This window comes from Anolis sagrei, chromosome 5, assembly GCF_037176765.1.
Source record: "Anolis sagrei isolate rAnoSag1 chromosome 5, rAnoSag1.mat, whole genome shotgun sequence".
Lineage (NCBI taxonomy): Eukaryota > Metazoa > Chordata > Lepidosauria > Squamata > Dactyloidae > Anolis > Anolis sagrei.
The window spans coordinates 195,215,637-195,236,813 of NC_090025.1; the positions used below are offsets into that span (position 1 = coordinate 195,215,637).

The 21,177-nt window shown below is 46.3% G+C and overlaps 1 protein-coding gene across 2 annotated transcripts in view; it reads right to left on the minus strand.

The window, feature by feature from the left end:
* The window catches only part of TMEM209 (transmembrane protein 209), a 49,370-nt gene that overhangs the window by 22,611 nt on the left and 5,582 nt on the right, over window positions 1–21,177 (minus strand). For both annotated transcript variants that reach the window (XM_067469374.1, XM_067469375.1), the window contains exons 3-9: window positions 20,077–20,135; window positions 18,642–18,773; window positions 17,066–17,304; window positions 13,904–14,111; window positions 11,466–11,641; window positions 3,731–3,802; window positions 1,791–1,887 (exon numbers count right to left, since the gene is read on the minus strand). In XM_067469374.1, coding sequence (XP_067325475.1) covers window positions 1,791–1,887; window positions 3,731–3,802; window positions 11,466–11,641; window positions 13,904–14,111; window positions 17,066–17,304; window positions 18,642–18,773; window positions 20,077–20,135 — 983 coding nt within the window. The remainder of the gene's footprint in view (window positions 1–1,790; window positions 1,888–3,730; window positions 3,803–11,465; window positions 11,642–13,903; window positions 14,112–17,065; window positions 17,305–18,641; window positions 18,774–20,076; window positions 20,136–21,177) is intronic.

Sequence of the window (21,177 nt, forward strand, 5' to 3'; positions counted from 1 at the left end):
ATTCTGTTTTCTTCTTTCCTTTCTTCCTTCTCTACCTGTTTACTTCCTTCCTTAGCTGTTTGCTTTCATCCTTCCTTCTCCTTATTTCTTTCCTTCCCTGCGTCTTTCTCTCCTTCTTCTCTTTTTCCTTTGCTGTGTCTTTCCTCCCTTCCCTTTTTTCTTTCCTTCTTTCCTCCTTCCTTCTGTACCTCATTCCTTCCTACTCCCTTTTTCTTTTCCTTCCTCTTTGTTTCCTTTCTTCCCTCTCTTTCTCTTTCCTTCCTTCGCTCTGTAGTTCCATACTTCCTTTTCTTTCTTTCTTTCCTTCTTTCTTTCTTTCCTTCCCTCCCTTTCTCTTCTTCATTTGCTTTCTTTCCTCCCTTCCCTTTTCTTCTGTCCTTTCTTCCTTCCTTTCCTTCGTTCCTACACCTTCCCTTCCGCTCCTTTCGTCTTCCTTCCTTCCTTTCTCCCTTCTTTCCCATGCTCCTACTCTCTTTCTTCTTTCTTTCCTACCTTTCTTCCCTCATATACTTTCTCTACTTCTCCTTCCTTCCTTTTTTCATACACCTTGCCTTCCCCTTCCCTTCTTTTGTTTATTTCCTACCTTTCTTCTGATATACCTGCCTTTCTTCCTTCCTTCCTACACCTTCCCTTCCCCTTCCCACTTTTCTTCTTCGTTTCCTTCTTTTCTTCTTTCCTTCCTTCCTTCCTATTTACACCCCTTCCCCTCATTTTCGTCCTTCCTTCCCTCACCCGCTTCCTTCCCTCCTTCACGTTCCTCATCGTCCCCGATGGCAGAATCCTTCCTTCCCTGGAGCCAGACGCCGGTGTGCAGGGGCGGCCTGGGCCAGGCGTGGCGGAGGCCGACTCACGCCGGGACACTTCTGCGCATGCTCCGTTTGGTTGTGTAATTGTGAGTTTGTTGTTATGTTTTTTTGAGTTGTGATGAGTGTTGTGCATACCTTGTGGTTTGAGGTATGCGTACGCCAAGTTTGGCGATTTTTCGTCCGGGGGTTTTCGCGTTTTGCGGCCCCTAACGACGCCCTTTTGGATTTTATATATATAGATGGATGATGACTGGGCATGTAAATATCTTGTTTCTATTCAATGCTCTCAGATTCAAGTAGACTTCTTCAAAACAACATGTTTGTTTTACTCACAACTACATGTATTTCAATCTACAGGCACATTTCTTGTCAGGTTAAATGTTTCCGTTTGTCTCTTTAAGTTATAGTCTTTATCAGTCTCTTCAAAAACTATATTGCTCTGTACGGCTCTCTTTCCTAAGTCTACTTCCAAGGGACTCAAACCTCAACTGTTTTCTAACCTCCTACACTGACTTCTTTACTCAAACTGATTCTTGCCTCAACTGTCATCCTTTTAAACTGCATTCTAAACAGTCACTGAACCAGCCACATGGCTTGCAGCCCCTCCCACTGCCTCAAGTATATAGAGCTAAGAAAATTGCAACCCAAAGAAGACATACACTTCAGGAAATAAATCAAAACATTATAAACCGACAAAACATTAAATAGAGGAGGCTTCAGAAGGTTGGTATCTTCAACGTAAGGAAACTTTCCTGAGCATCAATGCTTCATGTGAAAACAGTCTTTGCAATTATATGGGAAGATTATGTAACCATATTTGAGAAGTCTTCCTCTTCCTACTAGCTGTTATGAATTGTGGGCATTGAAATCCAAAACACCTGGATGGCTGAGCTGGCCCCATGCCTGCTCTAGAACCATTAGATGCCGATATTTCACCCGGAATCAGAGTCCCTAGCACCCATCTTGTGAGTGTTGTGCTCATACCTCCGATCTGGAGCTCTGGGCATCCCATCCTCCGCAGCTGAGTGCTCACAGACTCAATCTCTTGAACAAGAGGCACCAAAATTGTCTCATTGAGCCACTAAAAGACAAGGAGGAAAAAACAAACAAAGCACACAGGGGAAATAACTTTAAACTCCCCAAAAAGAAAAATGCCTTACAGAACATGCACAAAAGCCCCTCTCCCCATTGCGCAAGAAGAATGAAGCACCAACCAACTGTTGTGAGGGAAGAGAAGCCTCGCCATGGAGAACTTTTTCATGCAGGAAGGCAGAGTCCTTTTTCTTTTGGGGAGGGGAAGGAGTGAGGAAAGGAAAGGAGGAAGGAAGGAGAAGGCCTGGCCCAACGGAGGAGTGGGGGCTTGGCACAGCAAGCCCTGGCAGCAGCTGGAGCCACCGCAGTGGCTCCATGAGGCCCACGTGGCTACCAGGCAACTTTTTCCCCAAGACCAGAGGATTGCAAGGCAAGCCTGACTGCAGGAGTGGCTGCACACCCCCCCCCCCCCCGGGTTGGGTGAAGGGAGGATGCAAACTATGAGAAGGCCAGCAACTCTCCCACTTGAGCTCCACATCCCCCCCTTTCACCCCCCCCCCCCCCAAAAAAAACCCCTTTAAAAACCCTTACGAATTGTCCCGGAGGAAGGGGGGAAAGAAAGAGAAAGGAGAGAAGAAAGGAAGAAAAGGATTGGTGAAGAGAAGATAAGATTATGAATGGAAGAAAAGGTAGAAGGAAAGAAAGAGGAAGGAAGGGAAAGGAGGCAGGGATGGGAGAGGAGAGGAGAGGAGAGGAGAGGAGAGGAGAGGAAGGAAGGAAGGAAGGAAGGAAGGAAGGAAGGAAAAAAGAAAGGGGGAAACTGGTGAAGGGAAGAGAAGAATATAGAATCAGAGAGCCCTAGAGTTGGGAGACACCTGATGGGCCATTCAGACCAACCCCATTCTGTGAAAAACAGGAAAATCACATTCAAAGCAGCCCCAACAGATGGCCACCCAGCCTCTGTTTCAAAGAGGCTTTTTGAGTGTTTTGGCCAGCATGAATATAACTGAAAAGCCTTGAAGCTTCAGTGGCTGCTTCTCATTACTTTATTTTCCATGCCACCTTGCATCTTAACAGCCTGGCTTCTACTAGCCAGCAGGAAACCTTTGGTGGGAGGAGTTCCCTAGCCCAGATTGCTTCATGTCTGCAAATCCTCTGTTTTCTGAGGGCCACAGCAACATGTGGCCGGGTACAGCTTGTGTATGTATATATAGGTGTGTGTGCGGGGGCGGCTCAACCATTACGCAAAGTAAGCATTTGCAGTATAGTTGATTCTGCCCAGGGGCGCTCTTGAGGTGCTCTTGGGGGAAAATAGACCTTGACATATGCAAGTTGTAGTTACTGGGATATATAGTTCACCTACAATCAAAGAGCATTCTGAACTCCCCCAATGAAGCAAATATGGCACACAGAACTCCCACGATGAACAGAAAATATATTGGTTGGGGGGGGGGGGGCAAAATACTGTTTGCTTAGCGTTGACAATTACCTAAGGCCACCTCTGTGTGTGTGCATATGTCTAATGGAAAAGGAAAGACTTTACATACAGTTTTGGAGGCATAGAAAGTTAGGATCCCCATTTGTAAATGTTAGAAGAAGCAGAAGAAAACAATTTGTTGCATATAAAGTGGAAGGTAAAATGCTAAAAGAAACCCACAAAAGAGCAGGCCCAGGCTAACTTTGGCTCTCTCTCCAGGTGTTTTGGACTTCAATTCCCACAATTCCTAACAGTCTACTGGCTGTTAGGAATTGTGGGAGCTGAAGTCCAAAACACCTGGAGGGAAGGACAATGTTGATCCAGGCTGAACAAGAGTCTTCTGTCCCCCCTTTGACCACGTTTCCAGAGCCAAGCTTTCAGTGGCACAAATGACCCCTTTCGTCCTAAGACTTACATTGCGGAATTTGGCCGTCCAAGTGTCCATGTGGTCAAGCAGCTGCCGGCTCATGGAGACACGGGCCCAAACCTGGACCGCAAAAGGGAAAAAAAAAAGGATGGGTCAATAATTGAGTCGAAAGGTAGAAAGAGTTTCATAAAGAGCTTTAAATCTCAAGGTCCTCCAGGTGTTTTGGAATTCAACTTCTACAACTCAAGGTCCTCCAAGTGTGGTTTTGTGATTAGCACTATGTGAAAGTAGACCAGAGTAGCCCCGGCCACACCTGGGAGAGGGGGAGGCGGAATATGAGACCTTTTAAGGGCATCTAGTCTTGCCAGGCAAGAAAACGCAGTCGTACCCTCCCAACAGAGAGCCATCCAGTCTCCGTTCAAAAATAATCTATATAAATAAAAATGTAATATTCATTTGTGGGATTAACATAACTCAAAAACCACTGGAGGAATTGACAGTAAATTTGGACAAAATACAACTATCAGGCCAACAAGTGACCATTGCTCATAAAAACACTGAAAAACACAGCAAAAGGGACTTAAAATGCCAAAAAAAATATATTAAAAAATACATTACAACATATGCGCAAAACCACATATAGTCTGCTGTGCTTGCTGCAAAGGGGCAATAAAGATCTCCAGCCTGCTCCCAGGACTCCTTGTGAGTAGCCAGCAGCCCAGGCCTCCTCCAGTGGGGTGTGACTCAGCAATCTGCAAGGAGGCCTCTACATCTATAAAGCTCTACATCTGCGGCCGCCATCTTGCGTCTCGCTTTTCCATTGCCGCCGCCGTCCCTTCACCGCTGCCGCTGCGACCGGACCACCGCTGGGGCCAGGGCCAAGCCAGGGCGTCCCGCTTCTCCATCGCCGCCGCCGTCCCCTCACCGCCGCCGGTACGACCGGACCACTGCTGGGCCACGGAGAGCGTCGCGGCCGCTGAGGCCGCCATCTTGGCGCCCCGCCTTCACCATCGCTGCCGCTGCTGCGACCGGTCCACCGCTGGGGCCGTTGGGCCAAGCCAGGGCACGGAGAACGCCGCGGCTGTTGCGGCCGCCATCTTGGCGCCTCGCCTCACCATCGCCGCCTTTCCATCGCTACCGCTGCAGCTGCTGGGCCGCCGCTGGGCCATCGCTGCCGCCTTCCATCGCGGCCACCACCATTTGGCCCGCCGCCTTGTCATCGCTGCTAGATTTCACCTTTGCCACCACTGCTGGATCTTCTAGAGTTTCATCGTTTCAGCGTTGACTAATATTGTGTAGAACCTTTGTATGTGCCTTAATATTGTGTAGACCTCTTGTGCTGGCCTCAGTAGTGTGTAGACCTTTGGTGCTAGCCTTAATAGACCTTTAAGCCAGCCCCCTATATTGATACATACTGAATGAGAGTTTGATTGACCATCTGTGCTGCCCACCGCTGAGTTGTCACCTCTGGAAGCCCCATCCGCTTGTATACCAACCGTCTAAAGATTCCACCGGGGATCATATCAATAGTTAACTAATTTGCCATCACTTTCATCCCCATTGGAGGGTAATATATACTACCAACTTAGTATATTCCTGGTTGTCATTTGTACCAATATGGTGAGAACATAATAGAGCACTTTAGGCGCCTGCCGCCTGCTGCTAGATTGCACCAGCACTTTTGCCCCTTCCCCATCCCTCCGTGCCGCACTTTAATTATTGTCGAATAGAGCACTTTAGACCTAGCACTTTATGATTGTGCCCGACAGCACGTAGTGTCTGCTGTTGATTAAATACTACTATAGACAGGGCTGCATTTAAAAACTTGCACTTTAAGATCTAGCCCATTGGTGTGGCTGGAACACCACCACCATCTGTATTGCTGCTATCCATGTGGTTCCCCATCCCCATTTATGTACTGTCCCTGTTACTTCTGTGTAGCGGAGGGGGCAAAAAAGGAGGTGGGTTGGAGCCTGCGAACGAAAATGGGATAGGGAGGGAGGGGGAGGGGGAGAGAGGATGTTGGCAAGAACCAAAAAATCTAACAACGAGCAAAGTAGAAAGCAATTTCTTGACTATGGATGGCGGCATGGAGGGGGGGAGGTCTTCCACTAGCCGAGGGGCCCCCATAGAGGTCGTGGTGGGAAGGAGGAGATGCGGAAAAAGGAGACCTCAAATTCGGCCTAATTCGGAACGCTTATCCATATTAACAACCCCCAATCGGTCTCCTAAGGTAAATTGGTGTAACCAGGTGAGCGGACCCTCCGGCTTGAAGGTGGTGTTGTTGAACGCCAGATCTGTCAACGGAAAAACGACCTGGATCCAGGATTTAATCCTGGAGGAGCGGGCAGATCTGGCGTGCATCACGGAGACCTGGTTGGATGAAGCTGGGGGCGTAAATCTCTCCCAGCTTTGCCCTCCAGGTTTCTCCGTGCAACACCAACCAAGAGCCGGAGGACGGGGAGGCGGGGTCGCAGTGGTCTATAGAGATTCCATCCATCTGACCAGGAGCCCCATCCCGCAGACCACAAATTTTGAATGCGTCCACCTGAGGGTGGGTGACCGGGACAGAATAGGGATTCTGCTAGTGTACCGTCCACCTCGCTGCACTACAGTCTCCCTACCTGAGCTAGCGGGGGTGGTCTCGAGCCTGGCGGTGGAGTCCCAACAGCTCCTTGTGCTGGGGGACTTCAACATCCATGCCGAGGCAACCCTCACAGGAGCGGCTCAGGACTTCATGTCCGCCATGGCAACCATGGAGCTGTCCCAACGGATAACTGGCCCCACCCACTGTGCTGGACACACATTGGACTTGGTCTTCTGCCAGGGATGGGAGCAGGGTGGCGGTGTGGAGGAGCTGTCTATCTCTCCGTTGCCATGGACCGACCACTTCTTGATCAGATTTAGGCTCACTGCGCCCCCTAACCTCTGCAGAGGTGGAGGGCCCATTAAGAAGGTCCGCCCCAGGAGGCTTATGGATCCGAATGGATTCCTGACGGCTCTTGGGGATTTTCCCGCCACCTCGGTAGGTGACCATGTCGAGGCCTTGGTCGCTCTCTGGAATGGGGAGATGACCAGGGCAATTGACAGGATCGCTCCGGAACGTCCCCTCTCGAGTAACCGAGCTAAACCAGCCCCTTGGTTCACTGAGGAGCTGGCAGCGATGAAGCGAAGGAAGAGGGTACTAGAGAGCGTGTGGCGCTCGGACCCAAGCGAGCCAAATCGAACACGGTTTGTGTCCTTTCTAAGGGCATATGCCGCGGCAATAAAAGCCGCAAAGAAAACTTTCTTTGCGGCTACTATTGCGTCTGCAAAGAACCGTCCGGCGGAGCTGTTTCGGATTGTCAGAGGTCTTTTAACTCCCCCTACCTCAGGTGGGAGCCCTGACAATTCGGTCACGCGCTGTGAAGCATTTGCTCGGTTCTTTGCAGACAAAGTCGCTTTGATCCGCTCTGAGCTGGACGCCACATTAAGTGCAGTCTCTGTGGATGTGACACAAGCACCTGCTTGTCCTATTTTGTTGGATTCTTTTCAGTTTGTGAAGCCCGAGGATGTGGACAAGATACTTGGAGGAATGAGGCCCACCACGTCCATCCTAGACCCCTGCCCATCCTGGCTTCTGAAGGAGGCCAGAGGGGGATTGGCCGAGTGGGTAACGGTGGTGGTGAATGCCTCCCTTCGGGAAGGCAAGATTCCAGCGAGCCTAAAACAGGCTATTATAAAGCCGCTGTTGAAGAAGCCATCACTGGACCCCACCAAATTCGAAAACTTTCAGCCTGTTTCCAATCTTCCCTACTTGGGCAAAGTCATGGAAAGCGTGGTGGCCTCACAACTCCAGGTATTCTTGAGAGACACGGATTATCTGGATCCGGCACAGTCTGGTTTCAGACCGGGACATGGTACCGAGACGGTCTTGGTCGCCTTAGTCGATGATCTGCGCCGGGAGCTAGACAGGGGGAGTGTGTCCCTGTTGGTGCTCCTGGACCTTTCAGCGGCCTTCGATACCGTCGACCACGGTATTCTTCTGGGGCGCCTTGCAGAGATGGGTCTCGGGGGCACTGCTTTGCAGTGGCTCCGGTCATTTCTGGAGGGCCGTACCCAGAAGGTGTTATTGGGGGACTCCTGTTCAACACCACAGCCTTTGACCTGTGGGGTTCCTCAGGGCTCCATCCTGTCCCCCATGCTGTTTAACATCTACATGAAGCCGCTGGGTGAGATCATCCGGAGTTTCGGGGTGCGGTGTCATCTGTACGCAGATGATGTCCAACTCTGTCACTCCTTCCCACCTGCTACTAAGGAGGCCGTCGAAGTCCTGAACCGGTGCCTGGCCGCTGTAATGGTCTGGATGAGGGCGAACAAACTGAAATTAAATCCAGACAAGACAGAGGTACTCCTGGTCAGTCGCAAGGCCGAACAGGGTATAGGGTTACAGCCTGTGCTGGACGGGGTCGCACTCCCCTTGAAGGCTCAGGTTCGCAGCTTGGGTGTGACCCTGGACTCGTCGCTGAGCCTGGATCCCCAGGTTTCAGCGGTGACCAGGGGAGCATTTGCACAGCTCAGGCTCGTGCGCCAGCTGCGCCCGTATCTTGGGAAGTCTGACTTGGCCACGGTGGTACACGCTTTGGTCACATCCCGCCTCGACTACTGCAACGCTCTCTACGTGGGGCTGCCCTTGAAAACGGCCCGGAAGCTCCAGCTAGTCCAGCGCGCGGCAGCCATGTTGTTAACAGGAGCAGGGCGTAGGGAGCACACAACGCCCCTGCTGTCCCAGCTCCACTGGCTGCCGATTTGCTACCGGGCCCAATTTAAGGTGCTGGTACTATCCTACAAAGCCCTAAACGGTTCCGGCCCAAAATACCTTGCAGACCGCATCTTGGCCTACGAGCCCACGAGGACCTTGAGATCATCCGGGGAGGCCCTTCTCTCGATCCCGTCTGCCTCACAGGCACGCCTGGCGGGGACGAGAGAGCGGGCCTTCTCGGTGGTGGCCCCCCGGCTGTGGAACGCCCTCCCTGCTGAAGTTAGACAGGCACCCTCCCTTATGGCCTTTCGTAAGAGCCTGAAAACATGGCTCTTCGAGTTGGCCTTTAACTGAGTGCTATATCTTGGCAATGATGACCGGAATGGACCACGACTATGAGACTGACTATGACCCATGATATGACGAAGCGGATTTTTAGTATAAGTATATGTCAAGTAGTAGTAGCATGTTATGTATTGTTCTGATTACTGTAAATTGTCTTTTCTATGTTGTTGTTCACCGCCACGAGTCGCCCCCTGGGCTGAGAGTGGCGGTAAATAAGTGCAAGTAATAAATAAATAAATAAAATAAATAAATATATACACACACAAAAAGACATATACACAGACTGGGCCACAGCAACATGTGGCGGGGGGTGGCTGGTAATCTATATAAATAAAAATGTAATGTTCGTTTGTGGGATTTTAACATAACCACTGGACGAATTGACACCAAATTTGGATACCTCTCAGGACAACGAGTGACCATCATTCATAAAAGCACTGAAAAACATGGCGGAAGGGACTTAAAAAGCCTAAAAAAGCAAAAAGATGCTACAGCGCATACGAAAAATGACTCCCCCTGGCAAACAAAACACACAATAGCTTATCCACATTTGCTTCCGGACTACAGCTCCCAGCATCTCCTAGACCAGGCCCTTTAGGAGAGGAGGATGCTCCAAATGCCCTGCTTCCAAGTTGCAAGCTTTCTTCGCCTTAGATTTCTTTGAGAGCATCCCAATCCCTGCATATTTACCATTTCCTATTCCTGAATTGCAACTCCCAGCAATCCTCCAGATAGATAAGATAGATAGATAGATTAGAGATAGATAGGTAGGTAGATTGATCAGGAGGACTGCTGGGAGTTGCAGTCCAAAAACAGTTAGAGAAGGAAGAAAGAGAAGAAAGAGGAAGGGAAGAAAAAGAGGACAGGAAGGGAAGAGGAAGAGAAGGAAGGAAGGAAGGAGAAGAGTGAAGACCTGGCTCTTTGAACAGGCGTTTAATTAAGCAGTGCAATCAATTGATTGAGATTGGAACTTGGAATAATGGACGAGGAGATCAGATTATGACTTTATTGATGAGACGTGATGGATTAGTTATATGGATGTATTATTGTTATATTGATGTACTGATGTATTGTTATGTGATTTAGTTGCTCTAGTTACTGTTTTTAAATGCTAATGCTAATGTTGTGCACTTTGTATATTGACCTGGTTGTAAACCACACTGAGTCGCCTACGGGCTGAGAGAGTGTGGTATACAAATAAAGTAAATAAATAAATAAATACATAAAGAAGGAAGGAAGGAAGGAAGGAAGGAGAGAAGGAAAGAAAAAAGGGAAGGAAGGAAGGAAAGAGGGAAGGAAGGAAGGAAGGAAGGAAGGAAGGAAAGAGAGAAAGTGGGAGGGAAGGTTGGCCACAGCAACTCGTGGCGGGTACACCTAGTAATAATATAATAATAATACTTCATTTGTATTCCGCCCTACATATGTCCTCAAGGGGAATCAGGGCGGATTCCAACATAACAATGGTAAACATTCAATGCCTACATAAAACACATGATAAAATAAAATCCCAGAAAAACCACACATATAAAAGTAACATTAAAACTTAACATCAAATTAAAACCTAACATCAATAAAAGGATTGGGCTGTGGCGCAGCTAGTTAGTAGCCAGCTGCATTAAATCATTATCCAACCATTAAAAGTCTAGCTTGCTGTTGACCTATGCAGCCCAAAAGACAGTTGCATCTGTCAAGTAGGAAATTTAGGTACCGCTTTATGTGGGGAGGCTAATTTAACTAACTTACGACACCATAAACCTTCCAGCAGCGTGAATAAGAATGAGGAAGTACTCCATCAAGGACTCAGTGTCACAAGTGAACAGTGAAGCAGCAGCGGCGGAAAAAGGAACTAAGCCGAGGCTCCCGCCTTGGGTATTTATAGTATTGGGGAGAGTGGGCGGGGCGTCCGCCAAAATGTTTCTAATACAAGATACTAGAAGGTTCTAAACAGCTGCGCATGCGCAGAAAGTAAGCCCATTATGTGCGTCTTTCACAGACTCCACGAAGAGGAAGCAGCAGCTCCCCCTCTGGCCGGAATCGAGCATACCCTCATGAAGACGGAAAGCTGGAATGTTAAATTGCCTCTGTGTTGGTCTATATATGTTGTATGTCTATGGCATGTTTGTCATGTCTATATGCATTGTAATCCACCCCAAGTCCCCTGCAGGGTGAGAAGGGCGGAATATAAATACTGTAAATAAATAAATAAAACCTGACATCAATAAATTAAACTACATGTAATGAGACAAAATTCTAAAATAACATAAATCTAAACAAAACATTCAGATGAGGTCATTGGGCTGGTGTGGACCAGAAAAGCCCAAATATACATAGTTCTCAACCAGAGGCCCGGCAGTGATCTCTTGACCATCTAATTTACTGGAAGGGACCCCAAAGGGCATCTAGTCCCTCCCCCTTCAGCCAAGCAGGAAGACAGTAAGTTGAATCCCTGCAGAATCATAGAATCATAGAATCCAAGAGTTGGAAGAGACCTCATGGGCCATCCAGTCCAACCCCATTCTGCCAAGAAGCAGGAATATTGCATTCAAATCACCCCTGACAGATGGCCATCCAGCCTCTGCTTAGTGGAGTGCTGGTGCTGATCAAGCATAGCTATTGTCACAACTTTTATAATTTTGGACAATCTATTGCATAACCGCACAACGGCAATAAAGCCATTCTAGTCAATAGACAGCTCACCTCCTCTGCCGCCTGCTTGGAACTGAGATCGGCCTCGTCCTTGTGGGCCGAAGGGGCCTGGGAGCGGCAGGCCGGCTGGTACTGGAACTTCCGCAGCATCTGCGCGCCGTCGGCCACCGAGCGGCTGTAGCTCCAAAAGCTCGGGCTGCTGGACGGGGAACTGGAGTCGGAGCTCCCTGCAAACGATGGGGTCAGAAAAGACACAAAAGTGAGGCTGGCAGGACTCGAGAGAGACCAGTAAAGAGTCAAACACAGTCCATCCCAAAAGAAAATGAAGGGAAAATGCAATTTCTAGATGTTTTAGTAACCCGCAAACCAAATCAACAATTGGTCCTCACAGTATACAGAAAGCTCACACACACAGATAGATAGCTACACAAAAACTCCAATCATCATCCAGGACAAAAAAGGAGCACAATCAAAACTCTGGTGGGTCGTGCAAACAGAATCTGTGAACGTTGGGTTGCCAAATTTCGTTACTCTGGGTGTATTTGTTGTCATGTTCCGGCATTCAATGTTTGCCTTTTATATTTGGAATCCACCCTGAGTCTCTCCGGGGATAATAATAATAATAATAATAATAACAACAACTTTGTCTTTATTATTAGAACTATTATTATTTAGTACTCCGGGACTTCCAAATTCAGACAGACAGAGTTTTGGAGCACAATACTCCTGACCCGATTGTGTTAAAGTACAATGTATGGATTGTCAATGTTGCAGCAGGATTGAAGAGAAACAACTGGAAACGCTGACACAATATGAGGATTTAAAGATCAAACTGCAGAAACTCTGGCACAAGCCAGTCAAGGTGGTCCCAGTGATCGGCACACTGGGTGCAGTGCCTAAAGACCTTGGCCTGCACTTAAACACAATTGGGTCAAATGGACCCAGAAACAGGGCTAACATTTGAGGCACCAAAATGTGCCCTGTCCAGTGATTAAAAATACACACAACAACAACAACAACAACAACAACAACAACAACAAGACTCTGGCACAAGCCAGTCAAGGTGGTCCCAGTGATCGGCACACTGGGTGCAGTGCCTAAAGACCTTGGCCTGCACTTAAACACAATTAGGTCAAATGGACCCAGAAACAGGGCTAACATTTGAGGCACCAAAATGTGCCCTGTCCAGTGATTAAAAATACACACAACAACAACAACAACAACAACAACAACAACAACAACAAGACTCTGGCACAAGCCAGTCAAGGTGGTCCCAGTGATCGGCACACTGGGTGCAGTGCCTAAAGACATTGGCCTGCACTTAAACACAATTGGGTCAAATGGACCCAGAAACAGGGCTAACATTTGAGGCACCAAAATGTGCCCTGTCCAGTGATTAAAAATACACACCACAACAACAACAACAACAACAACAAGACTCTGGCACAAGCCAGTCAAGATGGCCTGCACTTAAACACAATCAGCGTTGACAAGATTACTATCTGCCAGCTGCAAAAGGCCACCTTAATGGGGTCTGCACGCATTATTCGCCGATACATCACACAGTCCTAGACACTTGGGAAGGGTCTGACATGTGATCCAATACAACAGCCAGAGAGTGATCCTGTTTGCTGTGGACTCATCTTGTTGTGTTTCAAATAATAATAAAACTTCATTTGTATCCTGCCCTATCTCCCCATGGAGACTCAGGCCGGATTCCAACAAAGTAACAGGCAAACATTCAATGCCTATATAATTATGCAGAGCTAGATATAGATCTATAATTACATATACTAATTTCACATACACGTTTCCCACTAAAACGTTTGCAAATCCTCTCTCTAGATGTGCATTTCCCTCCTGCAATATTTGCAAGCCCTATATATCTATGTTTACATATATCTAGACATCCGTCTGTGTATGTGTGTGTGTGCATTTCCCTCCTGAAATATTTGCAAGCTCTATATATCTATATTCATATCTTTCTAGACATGTCTATATATATTTGTGTGTGCATTTCCCCCTGTAATATTTGCAAGCTCTATATATCTATGTTTACATATATCTAGACATCTGTCTCTCTGTGTGTGTATTTCCTTCCTGAAATACATATTTGCAAGCTCTATATATCTATATTCATATATTTCTAGACATGTCTATATATATTTGTGTGTGCATTTCCCCCTGTAATATTTGCAAGCTCTATATATCTATGTTTACATATATCTAGACATCTGTCTCTGTGTGTGTGTGTATTTCCTTCCTGAAATATTTGCAAGCTCTAAATATCTATATTCATATCTTTCTAGACATGTCTATATATATTTGTGTGTGCATTTCCCCCTGTAATATTTGCAAGCTCTATATATCTATGTTTACATATATCTCGACATCTGTCTCTCTCTTCAGAAGTAACAACAACTCTATCAATATCTTTCACTGCTGGAGGTTTTTCACGATGCAAAAGACAACAAATTTAAGGAGGGTACCCAGCTGCACCCTGTGCTGTTTCTCTTCCTCGCTCCGAAGGAAGGTGTCCAGGGACTTGAGGTCCGTCATGTAGTCTTCCTTGCCGGCCGGGGAATTGTAGACGGTGGGCGAGGAGCGGTACCGCGACCGTGTCCCGCTGCTGTCCATGGGCCCAATGCTGGTGGGGAAAGAGGGAGGAGTGCCTGGCGAAGGGCTGAAAGGCAGGGCCTGTGTTGGAAGGAGGGAAGAAATGGAAAACATAAGGCTATACAACAGCATTTCTCAACCTGGGGGTCATGAGGGGGTATCAGAGGGGTCGCCAAGGACCATCAGAAAACACTGTCTTTTCTGTTTGTCATGGGGGTTCTGTGTGGGAAGTTTGACCCAATTCTGTCATTGGTGGGGTTCAGAATGCTCTTTAATTATAGGTGAACTATAAATCCCAGCAACTACAACTCCCAAATGTCAAGGACTACTTTCCCTAAAATCCACCAGTGTTTACATTTGGGCATGTTGAGTATACATGCCAAGTTTGGTCCATACCCATCATTGTTTGACTCTACAGTGCTCTCTGGGTGTTGGTGAACTACAACTCCAAAAGTCAAGTTCAATGCCCACCAAACCCCTCTGTTTAAGGAGCTCCACTGGCTGCCATTTATTTTCCGAGCCCAATTTAAGGTGCAGGTGCTCACCTACAAAGCCCTGAACGGTTTGGGACCACCCTACCTGCGCGACCACATCTCCATCTACGAACCCACACGCTCACTCCGGTCATCTGGGGAGGCCCTGCTCGTGATCCCACCCACGTCGCAAGCGCGCTTGGTGGGGACACGGGACAGGGCCTTTTCTGTGGCGGCCCCCCGACTTTGGAACGCCCTTCCAAAAGATCTTCGACAGGCCCCTACTTTAGCAGTTTTCAGAAAGAATCTAAAAATTTGTCTGTTCCGATGTGCCTTCTCAGATTAGGAATTCCCCATCCCAAGTCCTAGAAGCACTTTAGTATAATTAAGATTGCTGCACACCGCACTATTCTAATCCTATGTTCCTCCTGCCATTTCAGCACTTTTAACCCTGTACCCACTGCTCTGGCCGGCCCAGTTTTTAACTGTCCTGATGTATTGTTACTAGTGTTGTTATTCTGCTTAACTATTTTGATTTGCTTTTGTTTTATTGTTGTGTTATGTTTTGCTGTATTGTGTTCTGAGGCTTCGGCCTGTGTAAGCCGCATCGAGTCCCTCGGGAGATGCCTGCGGGGTACAAATAAAGTTAATAATAATAATAATAATAATAATAATAATAATAATAAACCCTTCCAGTATTTTCTGTTGGTCATGGGAGTTCTGTGTACTAAGTTTGGTTCAATTCCATCATTGGTGGAGTTCAGAATGCTCTTTGATTGTAGGTGAACTATAAATCCCAGCAACTACAACTCCCAAATTACAAAATCAGGTATTTGTGCCAAATTTAGTCCAGTGAATGAAAATGCATCCTGCATATCAGATATTTACATCATAACAGTAGCAATTTGAAGTAGCAACAATAATGTTATTGTTGGGGGTCACTACAACATGAGGAACTGTATTAAGGGGTCGCGGCATTAGGAAGGTGGAGAAACACTGATATGCAACATAAAATAATACATTAATAAAGTATAATGAAAATAATAATAATAATAATAATAATAATAATAATACAAAATGGGGACATAGTACAATATAAAATCACAATCATCAATCACGATAAGCAGGGCTGGTTGCAAAGATTATAATGTTTAAAAATGTGAAACAGCAATAAGTCCGCAATAAGCAAACCACGATATATCGAGGGAACACTGCATGTGGTTTTGTGCATGAATTGTAATGTTTTTTTGGATTTTTAAGTTTCTTCGGCTGTGTTTTTCAGTGCTTCTATGGGTGATGGTCACTTGTTGGCCTGATAGGTGCATTGTGTTCAAATTTGGTGTCAATTCGTCCAGTGTTTTTGAGTTGTTAATCCTACAAACAAACATTATATTTTTATTTATATAGGTTGTGGGAGTTGGGAGTCCAAAACACCTGGAGGGCATTATTTGTTTTTTGTGCCTTTGAGCAGGCGTTCAATGCTTGGTGTAGATTTGCATGCAAATTTATTATTATTTATTTATTTGGTTTACTTTTACCCCGCCCTTCTCACCCCGAAGGGGTCTCAGAGCGGCTTACACATCCAAGGCACAATTAGATGCCCATAACATACAACAGTAATAAAACAAAATAGCATAAATTAGCAATCAACAATAATACATTACATCTATAACTGATAAAACCAATAAAACCAATAAAAATTTCATACAAACCAATTACTCTTTATTGCCGGTACATGTTCGCTATCTCATAGTTCAAAATTTCCATTCCGCATTTATCAGTCCTGTCGGTCCTATTTGTCTGGTTGTCTTTACTTAGTTAGCAGATTGCCCGAAGGCGTGGTTCCACAACCAAGTCTTTACCTTCTTCCTGAAGGACAGGGATGTCGATGCCCTGATATCCTCCGGGAGTGAGTTCCACAGGTGAGGGGCCACCACTGAGAAGGCCCTGCTCCTCGTCCCCACCAGCCTCACTTGGGAAAGCGGTGGGGTCGGGACCAGGGCCCCCTCAGATGATCTTAAATTCCATGGTGGGACGTAGAGGGAGATACGTACGGACAAATACACTGGACCGGAACTGTACAGGGTTTTGTAGGTCAAAACCAGCACCTTGAATTGGGCTTGGAACTGAACCGGCAGCCAGTGGAGCTGACACAGCAGAGGGGTGGTGTGCTCTCTGTATGTTGCTCCAGAGAGCAGCCTGGCTGCTACTCGCTGGACCAGTTGAAGTTTCCGAACCGTCTTCAAGGGCAACCCCACGTGGAGTGCGTTGCAGTAGTCTATTCGGGATGTAACAAGAGCGTGGACCACTGTGGCCAGATCAGACTTCCCAAGGTACTGGCGCAACTGGTGCGTAAGTTTTAATTGCGCAAAAGCTCTCCCGGCCACGGCTGAGACCTGGGGTTCCAGGCTCAGCGATGAGTCCAGGATCACTCCCAAGCTGCGAACCTGCGTCTTCAGGGGGAGTGTAACCCCGTCTAACACAGGTTGTAACCCTATGCCCTGTTTGGCCTTGCAAATGAGTTGTCCCCAAAGGAGGGAGCTTAGTGGGAGAGAGTCCTACCTTGCCGTAGCTGCTTCCCGGGGAGTAAGTCAAAGCGGTGGCGTAGGAAGTACTGCCCCCGGACAGTCCCTGGAGCTGAGGGCTGTATCCAGGCATGCAACCGGTGGTGAACTTGGGGCTGGCACTGGGGGAGCGGGAAGGGCTGTAGCTCAGCACACTCTGCCCCTGGATGGCGGGCGACGGCGGGGACGAAGGGGTCTTCTTGGGGGTCAGCTGGTGCACCGGAGTGATCTGCACCGCTGGAAGAGAGAGGGATCTTTACGTAAGAAAGGGTGCTGGCAAAATCTTTGTGAAACAACATGTTCACCTTTGCAAAAGCCACTGCGTATTATTTGTTTTTATTGCATGCATACCAGTGACAAACAAAAACAAGTATTACAATAAGTAAAAAAAAAAAAGAAAGAACATTACAACATCATAACAAACCCTTTTCCCTCCTTCTTCACGCTCGTGAACCCACTATCTATGACTGCTATCACAACTGACTGTGAATTCAATCTAAAAATGTAAAGCTCGTTTGTGGGAGAAACATAACACAAAAACCACTGGATGGATTGACATGGAATTTTGACACAATACACCTAATAGTCCAATTAGTGTCCATCACCCCTAAAAATACACAGACACATACACAAAAACAGCAGAACGGACTTTAAAACTCCCTAAAATAAACCATACATACATATACACATACACATACATTCTCATATAAAAGGTAAAAGGTTGTCCCCTGACATTAAGTCCAGTCATGGGGTGTGGTGCTCATCTCCATTTCTAAGCCGAAGAGCCGGCGTTGTCCATAGACACCTCCAAGGTCATGTGGCTGGCATGACTGCATGGAGTGCTGTTACCTTCTCGCCGCAGTACCTATTGATCTACTCACATTTGCATATTTTCGAACTGCTAGGTTGGCAGAAGCTAGGGCTGACAGCGGAAGCTCACGCCGCTCCCCGGAATTGAACCTGCGACCTTTTGGTCAACAAGCTCAGCAGCTCAGTGCTTTAACCCACTGCGCCACTGGGGACTCCACATTCTCATATACATACACACACACACACACACACGTATATATACACACACATGCACACATACAGACACATGCATATATATACGCAAGCACACACAAATATATACACATATACACACACATACATATACACCTACACACATATACACACATACACAATATATATACACTCACATATACACACGATGCATATATACACATATAAACAGAGAAATACACAAATATATACTCACGTACACACAAATATACACACAAATAAACATATATACACATATACACAAATATATACACACACAAAACACATATACACAGGCTGTTCTTTACACCTTTCCGGGTATAGAGAACGCTGGCAGGAGATAAGCAGCAATGGCTTGCAGATCTGAGTCTGATTTCAAGTAAGGAAACGACTCCCGTTGTTCCTTATTAATGTTCACAAAATAAAGAATTCCCATCACCAAAGTGTCAGGTGTTTCTATTGATGTCTATGTAAATAATACGCCCTATTTCTAGAATATGTGTTTCTTGAATGATAGGAGAGAAGGCCCCTACCTGCATTTTGTAAACCCAGGACGGTTTGCTGCCCAGGACTCATCACCAAGCTGGTTGGGGCCACGGTGTACTTGAAGTATCGCCAGAAATCAAATAAGGCGTTGAGGCTGAACAGCGAGGCAAAGGCCAGCTCTGGAAGAAAACAAGAAGAGTACAGCAGCCATTTATACCAGTGGCTCCCAACCTGTGGGCCACGGCTTGGGGTGCATGCCACCGTTGGAGGAGAGCAAGAGAGAGAAGGAGAGGGAGAGAAGGAAGGAAGGAAGGAAGGAAGGAAGGAGGTCAACAGCTTCCATGGCACCACTGGAGGAGAGAGAGGAGAGGGAGAGAAGGTGAGGGAGAGAAGGAAGGAAGGTTTTAATATGCTGTTTTATATTGTTGATTTTGTTACTTCATATTTTGTTATGATGTATTTCGTTATTGTGTGTTTATTATGTTGTATTATTTTGGGCTTGGCCTCATGTTAGCTGCCCCGAGTCCCCTTTAGGGAGATGGTGGCGGGTTATTGTTGGGGTTCAGCCTGAGTTTGAACCTGATTCTCTGTTTGTACCTCCTGATGCTAATGAAAATATATTTACTGATGCTAATGAAAATGTACTTCTTGATGTCAATGCTCCTGAAATTAGTGAGGAAGAAACTTCTGTAGATTTGGAAAATGAAAGTACCAGTGTTCATGAGAATGTTTCAGAGGGAAGCCATGACCTTTCACTCCCTTCTGCACCTGGGAACCTTAATGAGAACAGAAGGGGCCAGATTTGGCAAGACAGGAGTGAATCACTCAGCTTGCGAAGGTCTTCCAGATTAAAAGAAAGACAAACAAGAGCTTCAAAGCAGGGAGGAGTATCACGAAACCAATTCCTTGGCTTTAAGTGCCTTCCGCTGGGCTGACTTTCTCAGTTCAGGCATCGTTTTAGATTGATGAAGACCTTGGCAGTTCTCCCGGTTCCTCTGGCCATCGTCTTGAGAGATTTCTAGGACACCAAGTATGGTTAGTGGATTGCTAACAGGTTCCAGTATTTTACAGTGTGGCTTTGGGTTTTTGATCTTGTTCATGGACATTCATGTTTGCCGATTTTGCTGTGGCTATTGACTTTGCATTTTTCCTTTATTTTGTAACCATTTTTCATCAATAAAAAAGGATTATTTTTTCCCAGTTAAGTGTGGTGGATGGTTATCTTAGGGCCTCGTTTCCTGCTCTGGGTTGCAACAGTAATAAATAAAGTGTATTATTATTATTATTATTATTATTATTATTATTGTACGTTTCCAGAATTGTATTCCTCCACAGATATGGGGGTTGCACTGTATCATAAAACTAGGAAAATAAAGCAAGAGGCCACCTACTCAGAAAAGTTATATAATTTGGATAAATTCCATTTTTGAATCACCTCAAGCATCCTGAGGTTCCAAAGCAGAATGAAATCAAGGTACTTACCAATATACCACAGTGGCCAGCATGAAATGTTGTAATATGAGCTGATTAGTTTTCCAGACCTAGAGAGAGAATGAAGCATCCATCATGTCAGAAAATGGAAACGCCAGCTACTTCTCAGTCACTCACAATATACACTCTGAATTATTTAATGGCATTCCCTGCATCTACTAAGCTTGTAACTCTATCGAGAAATGAGCCTGGCATGACTTGTTTGTAAGAAATCCATGCTGACTTTTAGTGATCACAGCATTCCTTTCTAAGTGACTGCAGACTGCCTCCTTCATGATCTGCTCCAGAATCTGTCCTATTCTTCATGTCAGGCTGACTGGACACAGGTCACTGTTTGGGTCCTCTGTTTCTCTTTTCTTGAAAATCAGGACAATTAAGCTATGTTTCTATGAATGAGTGTGTGTGTGAATGTATCTCTCCTTGTGAACCATCTAGGACAGTGTTTCTCAACCTGGGGGTCGGGACCCCTGTGGGGGTCGCGAGGGAGTGTCAGAGGGGTCACCAAAGGCAATCAGAAAACATAGTATTTTCTCTTGGTCATGGGTTCTGTGTGGGAAGTTTGGTCCAATTCTATCGTTGGTGGGGTTCAGAATGCTCTTTGATTGTAGGTGAACTAGAAATCCCAGCAACTGCAACTCCCAAATGACAAGGTCTATTTTTCTCAAACTCCTCCAGTGTTCACATTTCAGCATATTGAGTATTCGTGCCAAGTTTGGTCCAGATCCACCATTGTTTGAGTCCACAGTGCTCTCTGGATGTAGGTGAACTACAACTCCAAAAATTCAAGGTCAATGCCCACCAGATCCTCCCAGTATTTTCTCTTGGCCATGGGAGTTCTGTGTGCCAAGTTTGGTTCAATTTCATCATTGGTGGTGTTCAGAATGTCTTTGATTGGAGGTGAACTATAAATTGGAGGTGAACTATAAATCCCAGCCACTACAGCTCCCAAATGACAAAATCAATCCCCCGCCCCCAACCCCACCAATATTCAAATTTGGGCATATTGGGTATCTGGAATTTGAAAATACATCCTGCATATCAGATATTTCCATTAGCAAAATTACAGTTACAAAGTAGCAATGAAAATGTTAT